This window comes from Geotrypetes seraphini, chromosome 3 (assembly GCF_902459505.1).
Source record: "Geotrypetes seraphini chromosome 3, aGeoSer1.1, whole genome shotgun sequence".
NCBI lineage: Eukaryota > Metazoa > Chordata > Amphibia > Gymnophiona > Dermophiidae > Geotrypetes > Geotrypetes seraphini.
The window spans coordinates 324304442-324326757 of record NC_047086.1 but is presented as its reverse complement, the minus strand read 5'-3'; the positions used below and the strand labels follow the sequence as shown (position 1 = coordinate 324326757).

At 43.0% G+C, this 22316-nt stretch overlaps 2 protein-coding genes across 2 annotated transcripts in view; both read right to left on the bottom strand.

Annotated features, from left to right (window-relative positions):
- Positions 1 to 22316, bottom strand: part of SLC24A3 (solute carrier family 24 member 3) — a 560288-nt gene that overhangs the window by 250580 nt on the left and 287392 nt on the right. The window contains exon 3 of the mRNA XM_033939286.1: positions 5440 to 5516. Within this exon, the coding sequence (XP_033795177.1) occupies positions 5440 to 5516 (77 nt within the window). The remainder of the gene's footprint in view (positions 1 to 5439; positions 5517 to 22316) is intronic.
- LOC117357981 (60S acidic ribosomal protein P1-like) lies at positions 11876 to 12403 on the bottom strand. The gene has a single exon (XM_033939285.1). It carries the CDS (start codon positions 12274 to 12276, stop codon positions 11935 to 11937), a length of 342 nt encoding a protein of 113 aa, XP_033795176.1. The 5' UTR covers positions 12277 to 12403; the 3' UTR covers positions 11876 to 11934.

Here is a 22316-nt window from a genome sequence, read left to right as displayed (position 1 = left end):
AAAGAAAGAAAGAAAGAGAAAGAAAAAATGCCTAAGTCTACACATATATTCTAGCACCCTTTAATGTAATGGGCTAAAAACTAGTGTTTGTATAGGAGAAACAGAGTTTGGTTAATGGAATCTATGATACTCTGATAAACCTACCTAAGAGCCAGTGGCGAAGTAACAGGGGTGGTCCACCCCAGGCAGCATCTTAGTAAGGGAGCAGCACCTATCCTCCTCTCTGCCCCCCACTCCTTCCCCCTCCTCCCCCACACCTCTGTAATGTTCCTGGCATGAGCAGCAACCCCCAACCTGCTGTCACGCCTGCGTCGGCTTTTCTTCTAACATCACATCCTGAACCCGCGCCTAGGAAATGACAACAGAGGGAGAGCCCATGCAGGCATGACAGCAAGTTTGGGTTTGCTGCTCACACCAGGAACATTACAGAGGTACGAGGGAAGGAGCATGTAGGGATGGGGTGGGGCAGAGAAAAGGGAGGGAGAGGGGAGCCACTACCCCGCCTCTCATCCTCACTACACCACTGCTAAGAGCTCTTCCATCATGTGAACTGCACTGTACTGAATATCAGATAGCATCAAGAAATTTAAAGAACTCATTCTTTTCACCAAGGGAATACCGCTGAACAGCAGCCCCTTTCAGCTAAGGGCTGTGAAAGAGTTCCATTTGTCAATGGCAACTCATGGCTCTAGTGAACTCCCAGGGCTACTGAGTGACCCAGTTTCTTGAAGGAGACTTTTGGTCATCCCTTGCTTTTGAACAGCTATCCTCATGCAGTAAGATACTTGAAGCCTTACTCCATTTTAAAATGGCACTATAGGCATGGACAGCATGACATGTATCAGGTAGGAAATGTTAAAAAGCTGGAACTAGGCCATAAGTGGGCAATGAGAGCCGCAATCCAGTAGGGTTTTCAGGATTTCCCCAATGAATATGCATGAGCTCTGTGTGCATGCACTGCCTCCATTGTATGCAAATAGATCTCATGTATATTCATTGGGGAAGTCCTGAAAACCCGACTGGATTGCAGCCCTCGTTGCCCACCCATGAATTAGGCTAATGTTTCTATTCAGAAATTGGCAGTCTGTAAAACTGATTTGAATTTTTTTTTTTAACCCTTTCTCTGTAAGTCTCTCTCTGATATTTGATTGTTCCCCTTCATTGTTTTTCTCTATTCCTCTCTTCTCTTCCATCACCCTCCAGTCCTCAGTATCCTTCTTCTCAGATTTCATCTATCTACAAGCTTTACATCTTCTGCTCTCACCCCTCTCCAACCCTCATACAAATCAGTTCATCAAAGGGCAAAGCACTATTAGTGGCACATTATGTCAAAAGGGGGAGATTGAGCCAAAGCCCTATTACAGAGGGAGCAGTGTTGGATTCATAAGTTGAAAACTTTATATCCATTGTGCTTAAACATGGGGGTTGATTACTTTTTAAAATTACAGAACTCTGATTGGCTATAAGCATCGGATAGCTTTCTGTTTTGAATGCTGGCACCATCTTTGCCCGATTTCAGAATGAACAGAGAAAGCAGCATTTGTAAAAGCTTTAAGCTTAAGAATGAAACCACTGGCATAATAAGGAAAGACAGGGGATAGCAGAACTTTGTTGGTTATGCTCCCTACTAGAGAGTCAAAAAGGCTGAGGAACCTTAGGAACAGCAGAAGGCTGAGGTTTTTGTTGAGACTTCTGAGGTGGCTGTCTCTTTGCCGGTTGCCTCTCAGCAGGAGCCTGCCTGGGAGTATAATGCTGCTGATAGATCAAGGGCGGTCGAGAAGGTCAAGACTGAGCAGGTTTAGGCTTGGGATGAAGGATGGACTGGAAAGATTTTTCATGGTCCGACAGCTTCTTCATCACAGTCTCAATCGATTCATCAAACAAATCTGCACCCGCACAGGGGACGTTGGCAAGCCTGTCCTGGAGGTTCGGGTCCATGTCAATGGTTCAAAGCCAGGCCAAGTGACGCATGGCCACGGAGCAGGCAGCAGCCCGTGCCGAAAGCTCAAAGGCATCATAGGAAGATTGCATCAGTTGAAGCCGCAGCTGGGACAGCGAGGCGACTACCACCTCGAACTCAAAACGAGCTTGAGATTCAATGTAAGGTGTAAACTTCCGAAGCACAGGCAGGAAGAACTCCAAATAGGTGGCAAAATGGAAGGTGTAATTAAGAACTCGGGACGCCATCATCAAGTTCTGGCCCGAACTTATCCATGGTCCGACCCTCTCTGCCCGGTGGCACCGAGGCATACACCTGGGACGGAAGAGATCGTTTGAGGGAGGACTCGACCAACAGTGACTGATGGGAGAGCTGGGAGCCCTCAAACCCCTTGTGATGCACCGTGCGGTACCTGGCATCCAGTTTGCCAGGAACGGCAGGAATGGAGTACGGTGTTTTGAAACATCGCATGAAGGTTTGGTCGAGGAGTTTGTGCAGAGGCAGGCGAAGAGACTCAGCAGGAGGATGAGGCAGATGCATGGTATCCAGGTACTCCTTGGAGTATCGGGAACCCGAGTCCAAGGTGATGTCGAGATCATCCGCCATCTGCCTCAGAAAAGACGAAAAAGATAACTGGTCCGCCATCACAGGCCTGCGGGATGGGCTAGAAGTCGAGGCCTCCGGATCCAAGGAGACTTGGGATTGACAAGGAGAGAAAGAGCCATAGGCATCCTCGTACTCCGGGCCCGGAGGAGGGGAAACATCCGAAGAAGAATACCCCACACGAGGAAGTTTCTTCTGAGGCGAGACTGTGGAATGTCTAGAGGAATGCCTTGAAGAATGCCTGGAACGATGCCCCTCCCTGTGTCTCGAAGTAGATATGGACCGGCGATGCCTAGATGGTTCTCCAGAGGCCTCCAAGGAACAGATGGGGCTGGAAGCCGTAGAGCGAAGAGGAGGATGGGCCGATGCCTCTCGAGCCGCATTCCATGCCTGGAAGGGACTGCGGAAGAATTCCTCCTGACGTTGCCCAGGGCTGCGACCACCCAAAGGCACATCCCAAATGTCTTTGCCCGGAGGGGGAATCGGTTCCAGAGGCGGCATGTCACTAAATGAAGCACGCCTCGATGAACTGGTGGCCAAGCGCCGCTCCTTCTCCCCGAGCTGCGAGAGCGAGCGGCGAGGGGGAGGAGGAGGGGGCGGCTTGCCCCCTCGAGGAGGGACTGCCTGCCCAGACTGGATCGTGGCAAGCCACATGGGCCCCATGGTAGTCATTATTTCAATGAATTGGGCTTCCATGATCGAACGCAGCAAAGCCGACAAAGAGGGAGCCGCACTCGAAGTGGGACCTCCTGAACGGTCTTCGCGGTCCCAAGTGGTCGAGTGCTTAGGCTTAGAAGCTTTCGGCACCTTAATAATCACAGGGGGAATGGTCTGAGGAGGTACCTGATCTGAGGAGACCGAAGGAGGCACCGGAGCAGCAGGCTGGGTCGAAGCCGGGACGAAGGAGGCCGGCTTCAAGAGACCCGATGCAGCAGGAGTAGAAGACGACTTTGCAGGCACAGGCGAAGCGGCAGTCGAAGTCAAAGCTGAAGGTTCTTTAGCAGCTTCCATCTTGAACATCGACTCCCACAGGAAACAGTGACGCTTAAACGCACGTGCTGTTAGAGTGGAACAAGGCCGGCACGATTTCAAAATATGTTCCGGACCAAGACACTGCAGGCAGCGTCGATGCGGGTCCGTCAACGAAATCGCGCGCTGGCACTTGATGCACTTTTTAAAACCGGTAATTGGCCGGGACATAGGCCGAAAAAGCTCCACCGCTAGATCGAAGGAGCGGGGCCTCAGCCACGCGGCCGACCCGGTCGAATCACCGGAAGAAATTAAAAAAATAAAATAAAAATAAACGACAGAACGAAAACACACGATTATGAGAAAAATAACTCAAAACCGCGGCACTAGAAGACAAAAACACGGGTTCACTCAGCGCAGAGAGTTGAAGCAAACTTCTCAGCTCTGCGGAAAGAAAAGAACTGAGGAGACACGCCCGGTGCATCGGGCGGGAAGGCACTCGCGCACGCGCGGTGCGAGCATCTCGAAACTTCTGAAGTTTCTGTATGCTTGTGAGACGTCCGCATCGGGGCTCTGTCGGATGACATCACCCACTAGTGAGAATACCTGCCTGCTTGTCCTGGGATAAAGAGGCCTTTTATGCACAAGCTCTTAAGCCAGCCAAGTGCAGGCAATTAGGCATCTCACTACAAGTATTCTATAAACCGTGCACATAACTCCTAGGCATGCCCCTGGTTTATCCATGGCCCTCGCAAATCTATTGCTCTCCTTGTGGTTGTGAAATTTGCACGCATGGGTTACAGAATACCGACTAGGCCAGTTGACTGTATAACTGCTAATTACTGCTAATTAACGCCACTTATTGCTAATAATGGGTTGTTAACTCCAAATAGCAACTAATTAAGTTAGATGCATAAATTACTCTATTCTATAATTTATGCATGCACTTTTGTGCTCGAATAGCAAATTTGGATACAAACATTATAGAATTATGGGTACGTGTATTGTCATTGCAAGATATGCTTTCAAGATCTGCTTGAAGCACACGCTCTTCATATGTATGCAAGTCATGGCACACGCATCTAAGTACCATATATTTTAAATGTGTATGCCCATTTATACATGTCCAACCTTTCTGAAATTGTCTTCTTCTTGACTAGTTTTCGGGACAGAATGAACAAAAGATGACTTGTCTATGGAACAACCTGCCACCTCTGATTAGGATGGAACGATCTTTTCCCAAATTTAAGATTCATTTAAAAATGCATTTTTTTAAAAATAGCTTTTAACTGTTCCCTTCAGGAAGACTGATCTGGATAAGATAACACAACTGGTTTTTTTGCATGACTGACTACTTATATTTATGTATGAAGGTGGACTTTACTATAATTTTATGGCGTTCCTTTCCTCTGCTCTTTGTTTTTGCATTTTAAGCCGCCAAGACCTTTTGCATTGGCAGAATATCAAATGAACAATAAACTCGTTAAATTATATTTGCTTAGCTCACATTTTTTCATTGGAAGCTCAAAGTGAATTAGGTATTTCCCTGTCTCCAGAGGTCTTATCAGAAAAGAAAGGTGAATCATAAAAAGCATTCCAATCACAGTCAAGGGGAAAGGCGATAGTGGGAAGTAGAGTTAAAAACTGCATTAATATTTCTACTAAGGGCTCCTTTTACTAAGGTGCGCTAGCGTTTTTAGCACACGCACAAGATTAGCGCACGCTAGCCCAAAAAATTACCGCCTGCTTAAAAGGAGGCGGTAGCGGCTAGCACGTGCAGCATTTTAGCGCACGCTATTCCGCGCGTTAAGGCCCCTAACGCACCTTTGTAAAAGGAGCCCTAAATGTGCAAAGCTGTAAATTTAAAGCACACAGAATTAATTAAGTTGGCAAGTAGCAGAGAGCAGTTTTAAAGACAGTTTACTTACACAGAAGACGTGTAGGACAATCGCTCCATGCCTTCTGTCCTCATTTGAGAAGATGTCACTGGGGAATTCATGGAGAGCTAAGAAAAAAAAAAAAAAAAGTGAAAAAACACGTTAAAAAACCATGTAAAAATTCTGAATTTATTAAGCCTGGGAACATTAGGGCAGTATTTAATGAAATATAGCTTGAAGAGTTTTACCAAGTTGTTTTCGTAGCAGACAATTTAGAAATGATCGACTCTGCAACATCTTTTCCTGTAGCTACACAACATCTTACTTCATTTACAGGCTTCTCTCTTTCCATTTCATATTATCCACAGAGGGGCAATAGCTCTAATGATCTGAAAATCTAACTCTATTAAAAAAAAAAATCTATAATTAATATTTAACTGTAGCTAATAGACTATCTTTTTCTTTCATCTAGGAGTCATAAATCTTTAGGGAGAGAGCATTTAATCACAAGAATATAGGACAATAAATTTTTTAAAGTATAAGTTATATGCCTTTGCTATCAGAAATCAAGCTATTCAAGTGGAAATCAATGTACATCACATGCAGCTGATACTTTATCCAAATGACAAGCTATATCTAGAAATCTTTAAAAAAATGATATACAATCTCTTTCGCAAAAGAGAGGAAGAAAATCCAACGAAGTCTGCAGTAAACAACAGCAAGTAGAAAACAACGAACAGACTGCAGATAATGTACACGATGCAGGCGTTGTTTATTAATAAATGCAGTAACATATACAACCTTATAGCCAACCAAGGGACCCGACACGGTCCGTGTTTCGGATAACACGCCTTCCTCAGGGGTCCATGGTGGTTAAGGTATAAAGCAAACTGCATAAAAGATAACCTTTTTTGCCATTGTGCAAGACTTGCTTGACCCCCTTTGATCGTGATTGGCGTGTGTTTGTTATCGTTTATGCAGTTTGCTTTATACCTTAACCACCATGGACCCCTGAGGAAGGCGTGTTATCCGAAACATGGACCGTGTCGGGTCCCTTGGTTGGCTATAAGGTTGTATATGTTACTGAATTTATTAATAAACAATGCCTGCATCATGTACATTATATACAATCTCTTTCTTAATATATTCTAGGGATGAGCAGTTGGACAATTTTTGCTTTAAGTCATTTCCTGTGGCATTTCTGGTAATGTTTGGTTTGATTTGGGGTTTCTTGGCCATTTTTTCTTCCAGTTACAGGAGCAATGTTGTTAAGGGCACAATCTCTTTGCAACTAATGTACAAAACTGTGCATGCAGGCATGATGGTTTGTGCAGGTCTGCACTGTAAGAAAAGAGTGCATTCTTTTTCCAAAAGAATGCACCCTCTTTGCAAATAGTATGCAGTATTTTAAAGAGCTCGCACTATGCTCAGCAAATGAAAAAATAAAGTGTTTTTTTCTGCTCGTTTGCATTGGTTAATGATATGCAACGACTTGGGATATGTTGACATTTCCCATGTCTTTGCAAGCGACAGCCCATGCCTATTAGATTGTCCCACATGTGAATATACCAAACCAATTCATACAGAATAGATATGGGAATCCAAGGTGTCATCTAGGCACGACAGATCTTGACAGAATGACAGAGGGATTTCTAGATGGCTTCTTACAGGCACTTGAAATCTGCCTGACTCTTAAGATGATGAATCCATGCTGAGAGATGTGTGCGATGATCATGACTCTGTACTGATGCAACACAAGAGAGGCACGGACAGAGCAGCATTAATCCAAATAATATATTGCAAAAGCAATGCAAAATAGGGATGTGCCTTTATTAGTACACATTCAGTTCATTTGTGTGCCTTAAACAATTTATTTGCCCACAGAATCAATTTAATGTAGGTTAATTCATGAATGAATGAATGCACATTAAGTTGATTAGAGCAAGTAAGTGAACTGAAAATCAGTCCAAAAGTTGAAAAAAAAAAAAAAAAGAAGCTAACCAAACTGAAAATGAACCCCCAAAATTTGCCCTTACATATGCTGAATCAGATTGTACAGAAAAAGAAAGTGCGACTGTAGAGGAGGCAGACCAGGGAGATGAGCGTCAGGGAATGGGTTAAGGAGACCGTTCTCTGCTGTGTTGCTGGCTCATCCCATCCACTCTTTCCCTGCAGGGGCAGCTCAGGTTGCAGTTCAGTCCAGTGGCGTAGTAAGGGGGGGGGGGGTCCGCCATGAGTGCCATCTTGATGAAGGCGCAGGCACCCATCCTCCTCTTGGCCTTCCCCCCCCCGCCATGCATGCGAGCCACTTTCCTTCCCCCCATACCTCTGTAACATTCCTGGTGCGAGCAGCAACCCCCAACCTGCTGTCATACCAACATCGACTCTTCCTCTGACATCACTTCCTGGACTTGCGCCTAGGAAGTGACATCACAGGAAGAGCCGATACTGGCGTGACAGCAGATTGGGGGTTGCTGTTCGCGCCAGGAACGTTATAGTGGTACTGGAAAGGGAAGCAGTGTGCGCCTGGAAGAAGGGGGCGGGGAGGAGCTTGTGGAGGTGGGGGGAATGGAAAAGAGGGAGGAGCTTCTCACCCTCGTTATACCACTGGTTCGGTCCAAACTTTTCAGCCTACTACATACATAAAATAGACATAAACACAGTAGTTTAGGGCTCCTTTTACTATGCTGCGTTAGGGCTTTAATGTGTGGAATAGTGCGTGCTACAATGCTGCGCGTGCTAGATACTAATGCCAGCATTGAGCTGGCGTTATTTCTAGCCGCACAGCGCGGGGTTAGCATGCGCTAAAAACTCTAGCGCACCTTAGTAAAAGGAGCCCTTAGTGGTTTGTACACTGGGTTTAACATCCAGGGGTGCCTTGTTTAAATCCCACTGCTGCTACTTGTGATCTTGGCAAGTCATATAACCCCGCCATTGCTTCAGATAGAAAATTAGACTGAAAGTCCTCCAGAGACAGTGCACCTAAACTCAACTCAAGCAGAGCTACCACCAAAAAAGGTTTGAAAAAAATCCAAATAAAATAATGCTTCTGGGGGAGGGAGGAGGGGGGGAAGGTTGCAAATAAAACCAGATAATCCCACCATTAAATTAGAAATAGAGAAAAATGATGGCAGATAAAGACCATATGGCCCATCTAGTCTGTTTTAGAAGATTTGGGCTTGGGCATTAACAGAATCCTAGAAAGATTCATTATATTGCTGTGAAAATCTAGCACGTTGAATGATACGTTAAAATAAAGTTAAAAAGAAAGAATCCTATGAAGTTGCAAGCTTCCTCAAGGTTATCTAGTCCATTGTCCTCCCCCCAGGCATGTTCCACTGTGCCTATATTATTCCAGATGGATGTCTGACAAACCTGCTCTTAAAACATCACCGAGATGAAAATTCTACCAGCTCCCTAGATACTTCATTCCATATTTAGCTATGCTCAAGGTCAGAAAATACTTCTTAATGACTAACCTAAATCTTCGCTTCATGTGCAAGGCCAAATCATTTGAAAGTTCTGTTTCACCGGGGAGGGGGGGGGGCAGGCAAGTGTAACCATAAATGGAATATAATATCATACGATAACTAAGCCATAAATAGCAGCATTCTAAGAAATGATGACAGGAGAACCATAGAAACAAAGGACAAGAAAATATTTATTTATTTATAAAACCTCGTACACCTATAATCAAAAGGCTAAGGAGTGTGTGGCGCAGTGGTTGAATCTACAGCCTCAGCACCCTGGGGTTGTGAGTTCAAACCCCGCGCTGCTCCTTGTGACCCTGGGCAAGTCACTTAATCCTCCATAGCCCCAGGTACGTTAGATAAATTGTGAGCCCACCGGGACAGATAGGGAAAATGCTTGAGTACCTGATTGTAAAACCGCTTAGATAACCTTGATAGGCGGTATATAAAATTCTAATTAAAAAAACTAAAAAAAAAAAAAAAAAAAAGACATCCAAGGCAGTTTACGAAGAAAAAAAGAGAGGCCATAATATAAAATATAAAAATAGTACAGAGGGGGGGTCGATATTCTGAAGAATTTAATAAGGTAGGAGACGCTCCTCCTGTCCAGTTAAACTCTGCTGAGTGAGCTGGCACCAGAAATTCAGTGGCACTTACTGTAACTGGTTAATACTGCTGAGAATATCTCCGATCATCCCCTACACAGTTGAGTTAGGAGCAGGCCTTGAGCAGAGTTAGGGTGGGATGTCAACTTAGCTGGCTAGTGGCAATTTTCAGTCTACTAACCAGTTACGTAACTGCATAAAGACCCCTCTTTTACTATGCCACGGTAGAGGTTTCTGCCATAGCTCAAAGCGCTAAATACTCATAGAATTCCTATGAGAATCGGAACAGCATCAAAGCATTTAGCACCCAGAGCCGCAGTAGAAAACTCTACCGTGGCTTAGTAAAAGAGGGCCAAAGTTAGGATAGCTATTTTGCTGTCTTAACTTTATGCACTGAGTTAACTGGTACTGGTCTGATCATCAGCCAGTGCCTGGTTAACTTGTTGGTTGGCGGACATACCTGGAAATTCAAGAATATCTGGAGTTAGTTTAGCCAAGGCTGGAAGTGGCTTACCAGCTGCTTATCACTGTGAGCTGAATATTGACCCTATAATCTGTGCCATGAAGCAAAGAAAACCCTAACCAATACCCAGTGGCGTATTAAGGTGAACCTCCCCCGATGGCATCTTGGTGGGGACGCCGGCACCTCTCCGCCCCTCCAAGCCATGCTCATTCCCTCCCTTCCTCTCCTACCCAGTGTAAGCAACTTCTCAGGCCTGTTGCTCGCGCCAGCCTGGCTCCCCTCTGAAATCACTTCTGGGGTCAGGAAGTGACATCAGAGGGAAAGCCAACACTGGCGCGAGCAGCAGGCCGGAGAAGTTGCTCGAAATGGCGAAGATTTAATGAGGTACGGGGGTAGGAGAGGCATGAGTGTGGCATTGAGATGGGTAAGGAGTGGAGGGGGTGCAGAAGGATCAGGGAGGTGGAGAGGAGGGCGGGTGCTACCACCCAGGGCGTCTTCTACCCTCACCACACTACCGACCTACCCTTTTCTCTAACCAGTAAAGTAGGGCCTCAAATCACAACCTCTATCCTTCTGGAAAGAGCAGTTTTCACCTTCTTTCCAAAGCTTATCATATTCTTCTCAGAGTGAATCTCAAGTGGAAGGCTAGTACATAATCAGAAAATCGCCACTGAAAAATATCCTCACTCTTCAACACTCCTTCCTAATCATTGCCAAGTTAGGTACAACCAGCAAAGCACCTTGACTAGAAAATAATTGCCTGGAAGGGGTATGTTAGGTGCCATCAAATTGTGTTTGAGTCCTAGCGACTTGATAAATTACAGATCTAAAAAAGAAATCAGTACACCACACAATAATATTATAAGATCTCTAGACCCAGGACAGAAACTTAAATTTCAGCACTAAAATCTTAACTAGTGCAATTGTAATAAACGGTGATCACATTCTCTCTCCATAGGCCCCAGTACCAAGTGCACTACTGTATTCTGAAGAACCTGTAATCTCTTGATCACCTTTGCTGGTTGTCCTATATATGGTGCATTAGAAAAATCCAAAGCACTAATCCCAGCACCCATACTTCTGTACAAAAAGCCTTCTTCTCTGTACCATAACAGAGATCTAGAGCCAACAAGAACTTCCCACATCCATTTAAACCACAGACTACAAAGGGTAGGATTACTGGATTTTCCGTTTGGAAAATCTGGACCCCCTAGACCTGCCCCCAGGCTCACCCAGTTCCACCCATCCCTACCCAGTTCCACCCCCATCCCACCTCATTGCTTGCTCTAATCAGGCAGGAGAGCATCCATGCACGCGCGGATGCCCTCCTGCCCGTTGGTGACTTCATAGAAACTTTTCAAAACCTGGACAAAGGGCCGTGTTTTGAAAAGCTGCCTGGACCCCTGGACATGTCCTCAAAAGGAGGAAATGTCTGGGGAAATCTGAACATCTGGTAACCGTAAGTCAGGGGCAAATTCCATAACTGAGTTTATTCTATGAAGAAACATATCAGATGATATTCAGTCAGTGGCAGTGAGTGGTTTTAAAAAAATGTTTACCACCGCTAGCCAAATTGGATCTGGATAGTCAATGCCAGGCCATATCTGGGTACCAACACTGAATTTCCTGGTGGACAGCGATACCCAGAGGTTATGTGGGTACAGATAATATTCGGCGCTGTACTTGCATAGCTGAATTGAGCAAAGTTAGGACTGAATATCGTTTGGTGTCCACATAACTCCCGGCTCTGCTCAGACTCCATCTCCCTCCATCTGTCTGGACAGTGCTACACCAGTCAGAGGAAATATCCAACAGTCAAGTCCACTGAACAACCTCAATGAGCAGCGCTACAGCGTGAAGTTCTGTTTTAAATTGGGTAAGACCACTACAGAAACTTATAAAATGTTGAAAGTGGCTTATGGGGAACATGTCGTGAGTCGTGGAAGGTGTTTTTTTTTTTTTTTTAATGTTTCATTCAATTTATTATAAAGTTTGTTATAAACATCACTTAGTCAAAAAGACCAAAGCCCATGTCATCATCAGATTCTTCAGATTCTTCCTCTTTCTTTTCCTCTTTCTTCTCCTCAGCAGGGGCACCACCACCAGCAGGAGCAGCAGAAGGCGCAGCACCACCAGCAGCCGAGGCCCCACCTCCAGCACCTACATTGCAGATCAGACTCCCGATGTCAACACTAGTCAAAGCCTTAGCAAAAAGGCCAGGCCAGAAAGGCTCAACAGTCACACCTGCTGCCTTGATGAGTGCATTGATCTTGTCTTCCGTCACCGTCACCTCGTCGTCGTGCAGGATGAGGGCGGCGTAAATGCAGGAGAGCTTGGAGACAGAGGCCATGTCTGCGTGCGCCTGGCGGATGGCAGGTGGTCGGATGGCCTGTGCAAAGGGTGCTAGCCGCCGGATTGAATGGAACCCCCCAGCAGTCCGGCCTTAGCTTCCGAGGAAGGACCGAGCACTTCAAAGGCCGATAAGGAAGGTGTTTTGAATGGTATTCATACTTCAAAAGCGGTCGTGAATCAGTGGAAGACGATTCGCAAACTAGAAGACCATCAACGTTAACTGATGATGATCATGTTGATCAAGTGAGGGTTCTTGTGTGCGGTGACTCGGCAATTAACTGTTAGAGAATTGGCAGAGGAATGCAACATCTACATTAGTTCATGCCACAACATTCTAACAAAGAAGTTGAGGATGTCTCACGTTGTGGCAAAGTTTGTTCCACGGTTGATGACCGACGACAAGAACAACCGCATAAAAAGAGATGACAGTTCTTCCCAGCTACCTTACTCTCCTGACTTGGTCCCTACTGACTTATTCTTGTTTCCTAAATTTAAATCCATGCTGAAAGGAAAGTGTTTCAACATCATTGAAGACATAAAGCAAAATTTGATGCAGCAACTTTTGGTGATTCCTGAAGATGCATTTAAGGATTTGTTTCCAAAAGTGGAAATGACATTGGGAAAAGTGTATACGTAGGGAAGGGGAGTACATTGAAGGGGACCCAATGGAATAAGTTGTAAGATTGTTTAATACATTTTTATAAAATCAGTCCTGGAACTTTTTGAACAGACCTCGTATAATATTTAACTAGTTTATTTTGTTTCCTTTTCTTTGTGTAATTATAATTTTCATAGTAAGTAAAAAGGGATCATTTTACTAAAGCTCATTCAGGAATTAACACATGAATTACCTTGTGCTGTCTGCTGCATTGTGATAATTGTTACCCCACTGACTTGATATATATTAATAACATACATAGTAAATGACTGCATGTCAATCCAATTCAATATTTGCATATCAATCCAGTCTGCCCAACTCATAGCAAATGGAATGAGGTGATAAAATGCAGTAGGTGCAAAAACTTACTACACTTTAGAAAAATAGTTTCCCTTTAGTGTGAACTTCATGAGTTTCTCATATAAAACTATCTTAATTTCAGAAACAGAACCAAAAAGATACCAGTTACATTAGTAGAGCTATGTAGGACTCGGTCATTGCATTGTGATCTGGTTCCTGTCCTCCTCTGTAGGACAAATATTGGCCTGTCATCTATTGCCAGATAAGGATGCATTATATGAGGTTAAATGAGTTAGGTCACACTGTGGTGACCAATTGCCAATATCAGGTAGCTGAGGCAGTTGGGACTCACCGCAGAGGGAGTCAAGACCCTTGCTCAAGAGTGACACCTAGTGGATAAATTCAGGGCCCATGATTCTAGGGCTCTAGTAGGGGCCCTGGTACACAGTGTCTGGCTTTGAATTGCAGTGACCAAAGCATGTGCGGTATGGTGTGGTGTGTGTGGGGGTGTGTGGGGGGGGATAATAAAGAAAGAAATCCTTGGCTGATTGCCAATGCAGGCTCATAATGCTAGCATGAAGAACCTGCTGGTTCAACACTCCCCCTTCCCCCCCCCCCGCCTAATTACAGATCCAGCCCTTGACACTTAAATGACACTCACTTTTGGATTTCAGTGAGAAACTGCTGAACCAGTTCCCTACGCATGTGCATAACATCTCCAATACAAGAGAAAAGGGGTCAGCATTTTCATCTCTAAGAATGTGGAAACAGTATTTCAATAAATAATGTACTTCAAGAATTAAATAGTAGTAAAAATATTTCCTGCTTAGGCGAGCAAGCTCATCATTTGCTGTACGAAGCCATGGTATTCATTAAAATGTGATGAGTGATAAATATGTGCTATTCATCTATATTTGGAGTACCAGCTGTTTAAATAGAATGACAGTCATTTTTTTACATCTGCATTAACTTAAAGGCAAGCAACAGTGTGCTGCTTTCTTATTCAAGGGATTTTTACCTATGCAACATACAGTAGTATTGCCATGCTCAGGTTGCCAAAGTATACCTCCTCCCGACATGTCATCCATTAACAAGCATGGGGTACAGAGAACCAAATATCTGCTCTTTTCTGTGTCAGATCATCAACATTCTGTAAGCTTTTCACTCTGTTTTATGATGTCACAAACCTTTCAGTGCCTGCATCTTGCTTGGCCAGAGGAGGAGCTGGAGATTGCAAGCTTCTGCAGTGAAAACTTTGGGGAGAAGAAAAAGTAAAGCTGCAAGCGATCCATCACCTAGGGCTCCTTTTACTAAGCCGCATTAGGGCCTTAACGTGCGGAATAGCGCGTGCTAAATTGCCCCACGCGCTAGACCTTAATGCCAGCATTAAGCTGGCGTTATTCTAGAAGCGTACTGCATGGTTTAGCGAGCGGTAATTTTGTGCGTGCGCTAAAAACGCTAGTGCACCTTAGTAAAAGGAGCCCCTAGTTTCACATCTTCAAAACGGAAGTTCCTATTTTTCCAGGTGAAGAGTGACACTGTGATGTGTATCTAAGAAATGCACATCTGTACAAATAAAGAGAGATATTGATAGCGGTGGATTTATTTATTCAATTTTCTATAACGTTCTCCCAAGGGAGCTCAGAACGGTTTAGATCAGGGATCTCAAAGTCCGTCCTTGAGGGCCGCAATCCAGTCGGGTTTTCATGATTTCCCCAATGAATATGCATTGAAAGCAGTGCATGCACATAGATCTCATGCATATTCATTGGGGAAATCCTGAAAACCCGGCTGGATTGCGGCCCTCAAGGAGGGACTTTGAGACCCCTGGTTTAGATGAATTTATTCAGGTACTCAGGTCTTTTTCTCTGTACTGTATCCAATTAGAAACTATGAAATGAACTGACAGATTTTTCTTGAAACAGTGGAATAGGAAAACCTTCATAATGAGTCCAAGACCTGAGGAGTTGTTGAATTTGTGTTAACCTATTCTCTAATGCAGTGTCTCTCAAACATTTTTAGCTCTAGTGCACTTAATTGAGCATATGTTTTTCACGGCACATTATAACTGAAATTATAAAATTGCAAAACAAACAAAAAATTAAAGGGTCGTTTTATTAAGGCATGTTAGTCAATTTAGTGCATGTTATATAATAACGTGCGCTAAACACTAATGCGTCCATTATATCCTATCCTTAAATTTGAGAGTTATTTATTTAAAGTTCCTTAAGCTATGTATGGGTAATTGTAACAATGGCAAAACTAAAGTAGATAGAATAGAATTGCTAATCAATGTGGTGAATGTGCTTGTTTTTGAGTACAAATTAACTGAAAATGCAGCTTGATAGTCAATAAGTAAATACACATTTCATCATCCACCACCTGTGGTTGATCTCTTCTTTTTTTTTTTAATTTAATTTCTGTCCAAGCTAAAAATTCAAGTTCGCAAAGATAAGAAGATCCAAACGGTAACAAAGCCTTGATTGCTTTGTTGCTGAAGTTAGAATAACTACTGCATAAAAAATAAATATAAAATTACAGGCCATTAGTTTTCAAGGACCAATCGCGTCAAAAAATGATGCTTGTCTGGGTGGTTGTATTCTTATGCACACAGATGCTCATAACGTTGAAAGACTCTTGCATACGCGACGTACATTTCATCTATTCTTGTGTATACTTATGAAGAGAATTTTTAAAAATAGAGTAAAATACTGAAATCTTTCATGGCACACCCGGAATCTCTTCGGGGCACCCCACTGTGCCCTGGCACACAGTTTGAGAGACATAAGAACATAAGTCCGCTCATGAGGCAGCCCTCTGGTCAAAGACCAGCGCCCTAACTGAGACCAGCCCTACCTGCGTACGTTCCGGTTCAGCAGGAACTTGTCCAACTTTGTCTTGAATCCCTGGAGGGTGTTTTTCCCTATGACAGACTCCGGAAGAGCGTTCCAGTTTTCTACCACTCTCTGGGTGAAGAAGAACTTCCTTACGTTCGTACGGAATCTATCCCCTTTCAATTTTAGAGAGTGCCCTCTCGCTCTCCCTATCTTGGAGAGGGTGAACAACCTGTCCTTATCTACTAAGAGGTCCTTTTATCAAGCCGCGCTAGCGGGGTTAGCCCGTCGGACATTTCATCATGCGCTAACCCCCACAGCCAGCTAAAAAACTAACGCCTGCTCAATGCAGGCGCTCGCGGCTAGCGTGGCAGGCGGTTTAACGCGTGTTAAACCCCTACCGCAGCTTGATAAGTCTATTCACTTCAGTACCTTGAATGTTTCAATCATGTCCCCTCTCCATCTCCTCTGTTCGAGGGAGAAAAGGCCAAGTTTCTCTAATCTTTCACTGTATGGCAACTCCTCCAGCCCCTTAACCATCTTAGTCGCTCTTCTCTGGACCCTTTCGAGTAGTACTGTGCTCTAGTGTCTCTAAAAGGAAACAACCTACGGATTGGAATGATATTCTCAACGTGAAAGATATCAGCAGTTCTCAGAGCTCCAATAGTATGCTAAAAAATGCATTGAGCTAGCCAGATTATTATCCACCCAGATACACTGCAGATTTGATTGCCTATTGTATGGCTAACAACTTGGCAGAAATCTATTCACTGCAAATATGTCTGCATTCAAATATTATAAGAAATAAAACTGTAGGTGATAAGAAGCTCTAAACCTGCTTCTTAGTGTATCACATTAACCTCCTCGTTTACAAAACTACGGAAGCGGTTTTTAGTGCAGGCTGGCGCACTGAATGCTCTGCGCTCATAGGAACTCTATGAGGGTCAGGAGCAGCGCAGAGCATTCAGCTTTCCAGCCTGTGCTAAAAAATGCTTTCGTGGTTTTGTAAAGGGGGGGGGTTAATAGATGATTTGTACTTTAAAGGTGGTGTATGATAGTGGTAATATTTGGTTGCCCCTATGGGCTCCTTTTACTAAGGTGCGCTAGCGTTTTTAGCGCACGCTGCATTACCGCACACGCCAAGAACTAACGCCAGCTCAATGCTGGCATTAGTGTCTAGTGCGCGCTACAACCGCTAGAGCAGCTTAGTAAAAGGAGCCCTATGTCTGTTCTTAGTTCACTTCTTCATGTTGCTCGACCAGGACCAGAGCACCGAGGACAGTTAAGGACAGAAGCATTGCCATGTGGAACAGACTAAACGTCCATCAAGCCCACTATCCTATTAGCAACAATGGCCAATCCAGGTCACAAGTACCTGCCAATATACCAAAAGAGTAAAACAGATTTTAAGCTGATTATCCTAGAAAAAAAAGTAGTGGAGTTTCACAAGTCCATCTTAATAATTACTTATGGACTTGTCTTTTAGGAAATTAGTCAAACATTTTTTTAAATCCTGCCAACCGAATTGCTTTTACCACATTCTCTGGCAATGAATTCCAGTTACAGACTGAGGGAAGAATGTTCCAGTAGAACAAACAACTCAGAAACTGATGTCTAACAATTGATTTATTAGCAAATCAAAAACTTCTCTTTATTCCCTCCATAAAAGACTTTTACTACACCCGGAAAACAAATTTCAAAGTAACTGCCCCAACATTACGGAACTCTTTACCACAGCAACTCCGTGATGAACAACATTTAGACAAATTTAAGATAAGCCTAAAGACTTTTTTATTTCGTGATGTTTTTGGCTATGTTTAGACTTACTTTTAACTCTTCCCTTTTTTCTTTTTTTTTTCTCTCCTTATTCTCTTTCTCTTTTCCTTTTCCAAAACAACCAACCGCTTTAATAAAGCGACCCACCCTATATGTTTTTTCCCCTTTCCCACTTTCTCCATTTCTTCTCCAATATGTAACTTTCCCCTCCCTTCCTTTTTACCCTCACTTTCAAGTTTGTCCAGTCGATGTTATTTATGTTCACCCAATCATTTTTAAATGCTTAACATTTTATTTTACTTTTTTCTCTTTTTAAATTTTATTGTAAACCGTCCAGATATTCGTTGATGGTCGGTATAAAAAAAAAACAAAAACCAATAAACTTAAAACTTTAGTGACCAGCAGCTACACATCTGAGAGTCTTTTACACACATATCTTGTGAAGTACTTCTCAACATAGTCCATGGGGCACACCCAGCTAGTTCGGTTTTCAGGATGTCCATAATGAATAGCATGAAAAGCAGCACTGGATGCTAATCTCTGTAATGCATACTCATTGTGGATATCCTGAAATCCCGCCTGGCTAGGTGAGCCCCAAGGACTGGATTGAGAAGCACCGATCTAGAGCAGTTTCCCAAGTTGGTCCTGGAGTACCCCCTTGCCAGTTAAATTTTCAGGATATTCACAATGAATATGCATGAAAGAGATTTGCATATAATGGAGGCAGTGCATGCAAATCAGTTTCATGCATATTCATTTTGGATATCCTGAAAACCTGACTAGCAAGAGGATACTCCAGTACTGACTTGGGAAAACACTGATTTAGAGGACCTTTCAGATACTAGGTCTGAGGGATAGCCCTGAACTGGGGAACACACAATTTCGTTAGGGTCTGTGACCAAAACACTGCAAATACCTTGAGGGGCATTTTCAATAGGATGTCTAAGTCTGACTTTGGACATTTAAGTTGGGGTGTTTTTGTTACAAGGCTCTTTATGGTACAGCTCCTCTTTACTTGGTTAACAGATTTTCTCTAGCTTCTTATAGATATAGTAGAAAAACTCATCCCCTGTTTAACTCTCCTTCTGTTCAGGGCTGCAAAAGTAAACAATTTCTAAACCACACGTTAGCATCCCAAGCAGCTCTTCATGATAAAGAATTTCGAACATTTCTGCTTACAGCTTATTCTTACAAATAGTTTAGAATACAACTGAAGACCTATCTTTTTACAAAATATCTGACTAAATTCATTTTATTTTTCGCATTGTGACTATTTTTAGTAATCTTTTGTAAACAGCGTTGAATTAATGGCTATGTGGTCTATATGTACAATGTAATATAATGTCCAAAACTGGACTTCCAGAAGGGTCCATTTTCGAAAATGCTGGACATCCAATTTTTTTTTTTTTTTTTTTTTTTTTTAAATCATCTAGTTGGACATTTTGGCCTCCAGAATATCCAACTAGATGTCCAAACTCAGAACACCTAACTTTATTGCCCATTTTCGACCACAATATCGATTACAAGACTACACCTGGTATTGTTCAGTTCTCTTTTCTCTTCTTCTTTAATGTAGCTTGCTGACTCTTCAAAGACATTTTTATGTAAACCGCTTTGAACCGAAAGGCACTAGGGTTTATATAAATAAAGATTTATGTTATGTTCTATACTTGGGTCTAAGTTAACTGTCAAGCTTAGTACAAATAATACTTTGCCAGGACAGTGATACTAAGTGTTTCTCGAGAACTAGGTTAACAACCCATGTTCTTTCTGGTTATCTGGGTAAAGCTGAAATATTCAAACCACTATCTGGATAAAGTTAGGAGAGCAATTTTTCTAATCTAATATTATTCGGATAGCAGCTTGAACATTGCTGCTCTTTGGATAACTTCTTCCACCACCCATGCTTCATCTCATACCATCTTGGCACTATCTGATGAGAATCCATGGATGGCACCCTTAATCGGATATTTACTTTTGAAAAACGGTCTCATTTTATTTCTTGCTTATGCAAATTTTTATAGGCTGTTAAGTAAGTTTGCTGAATGCTACTAGAAGTTCTATATTAAAAAATCTTTCTGCAACATTTAGAGTCCTGACAAAAGTGGGAGGCAAAGCTTCCAGATCATCATAAAACTAAAGAAAATAAAACCAAAAGATACGCTGAGTCAGTTCAAGGGCCATCGAGCCCAAAATCCTGTCTTCCAAAAGTGGCCAGTCCAGGTTCTAAGTCCCTGACAGATCATAAAATGTAGATCTAAGACCCACAGATCATTTCTAGGAAATAGGGATGGCTTTCCCAAGTCTGTACATACATTTTTTTTGCTTGCTTTTCTGAAGTAGGCTGTGAAAACTGTTTATAGCTATTCTGAATGCTGTTTTAGATGCTTTAATTTGTAATTTTTCAATTTATACTTTGCATTTCTTACCTTTTCATTACTTTTATTTGAACACTGATATATACACTATGAGGTTCATTTTCCAAAAAGATAGACGTCCAAATGACAGCATCTTACTAGACAAAATGTCCAAGTGGGTATTTTCAAAGATGATTTTCTGGATGTCTAGCAGGACTTGTAACTCACTGTGCGTCCAGAGTAGAAATGGGTGTGTTGGGAGGTGGGGAATGGGTGGGATTTGGACGGGCTTAGACTTGGATGTCCTGCAGCTATAATCAAACCTTTCTCTGACTGTCTTGGACGGAACTTTAGATGTTTTCACCTAGACCTGTTTCAGAAGCATCTTAGTACCAAAAGGGTACCCAAACTGATCAGATGACCACTGGAGGGATTAGGTAATGACTCCCACACACACCCTCAGTGGTCAATGACCCCATTTCATCCCCCAAAATGTTGAATAAAACAGTACATACCTGGCTATAGTACAGCAGCACATGGTATGGGGAAGCCTAATAGAGCATCACATCTTAAGTAGTCAGATGGTTGGGCTAGTGAACCATAGAAAGGAGAAGCCAGGCCCATAATCTACTCTAACTACTACATTTATTATGGACAGTGTGAGCCCACCCAAACCCTACAATACTGCTATAAGGGCTATTGAGGTGGTAGGCAGGTGAATATAGTAGATCTTAGAGGAATTTTGCAGGGCTCACCATACATTAGAAGGTGACATGTACTTCTGGCACTGTTTATGTGAAGTTTACAGCAGTGCCTTCTAGTGTAGCTCAATGTTCTGTTGGCATGACTGGGTGGCCAGTCCATTAGAAGGCTGGCCCCTCCCAAGTCCAAATGGGCTTCATTTGGACGTTTTCAACTTAGACAGTTTTGTGGTCAAAAATGAGGTATAAATATAGACATCCTTGTGGACAAGATGTCCAACTAGATGATTAAAAAAAAAAAAAAAAAAATTGGACATCCAGCATTTTTGAAAATGGACACTTCTGGAAGTCCAATTTTGGACATCTAGTGGGAAATGTCTAAAGTTAGACAGACGCATTATTGAAAATGCCCCTCCATGTGACGTTGACCACATCCTCCAGCACCAGATTACACAACTTATGTGTTCCATGAAAAGTATTTTCTACAATTTGTTTTCAATTTGATGGTTGCTAATTTCAAGGAGTTAATGTTGTTTCACATATTAAACTGCTATTCCCTATTCCACCATGTCACCCCCCCTCATAATGGACATTCTAGGTAGGCCTTATGATCTATGTTTCTGTGTAATAAGGTGAATAGATCTTTAATACCTTGTAGCTGTTCTGGTCCATCATTCAGTGTCTCTATAAAATTCAGAAAGTAGGTCACTTCAAGCATAAGAATAACATTCTCAATCCATCTCTGCAGTTCTTACAGTTCCAATAACTTGATGAAAATCTTTTCTTTTTGAATTTAGCTAGCAGAACTGATTGCCTGATTCAAAGCTGATAGCTTACAGTGAGAGTCACAAGTTCATGTATTAAAAATATAGTCTGTTTTGAAATGTTATTAAAAATACAGCAAATCCCATGCTGCTGCCATAACGTGATGTGGCTGAAAGATTCCTGCTTAATTTTATGTAAATAAAAGAATAAAATGTAAAGCATAGCAGTCCACTGTTGCTAATTAGGCATTTTGCTCTATATAGAATCTCGATGAACTAAACACCTACTGTGTTTCCAGTATAGAAAAGATATAAAGTGAAGCTCTATCAAAAAGTATGCAAGCAGTGGTGTAGCGAGGGAAGGAAGCACCCTCACTTCCCTCCCTCCTCTCTGCCCCCCTGCTCCTTCTGCGCCAACCCTCCCCCCTCCCGCACCTTCTCCACCCTCTCTTCATACCTCTTTAAATCTTCAGCAGCGCAAGCAGCTTCTCCAACCTGCTGCTCACACTGGCGTAGGCTTTCCTTCTGATGTCACTTCCTGGTCCTGCGATCCGGAAGTGATTTCAGAGGGAGCCAGGCCAGCGCAAGCAGCAGACTAGAGTAGATGCTCACGCTGGCAAAGATTTTAAAGAGGTACAGGGACGGGGA

Bases quoted from the DNA above. Each gene is read 5' to 3' on its own strand.
- LOC117357981 (XM_033939285.1), bottom strand. From the start codon at position 12,276: ATGGCCTCTGTCTCCAAGCTCTCCTGCATTTACGCCGCCCTCATCCTG.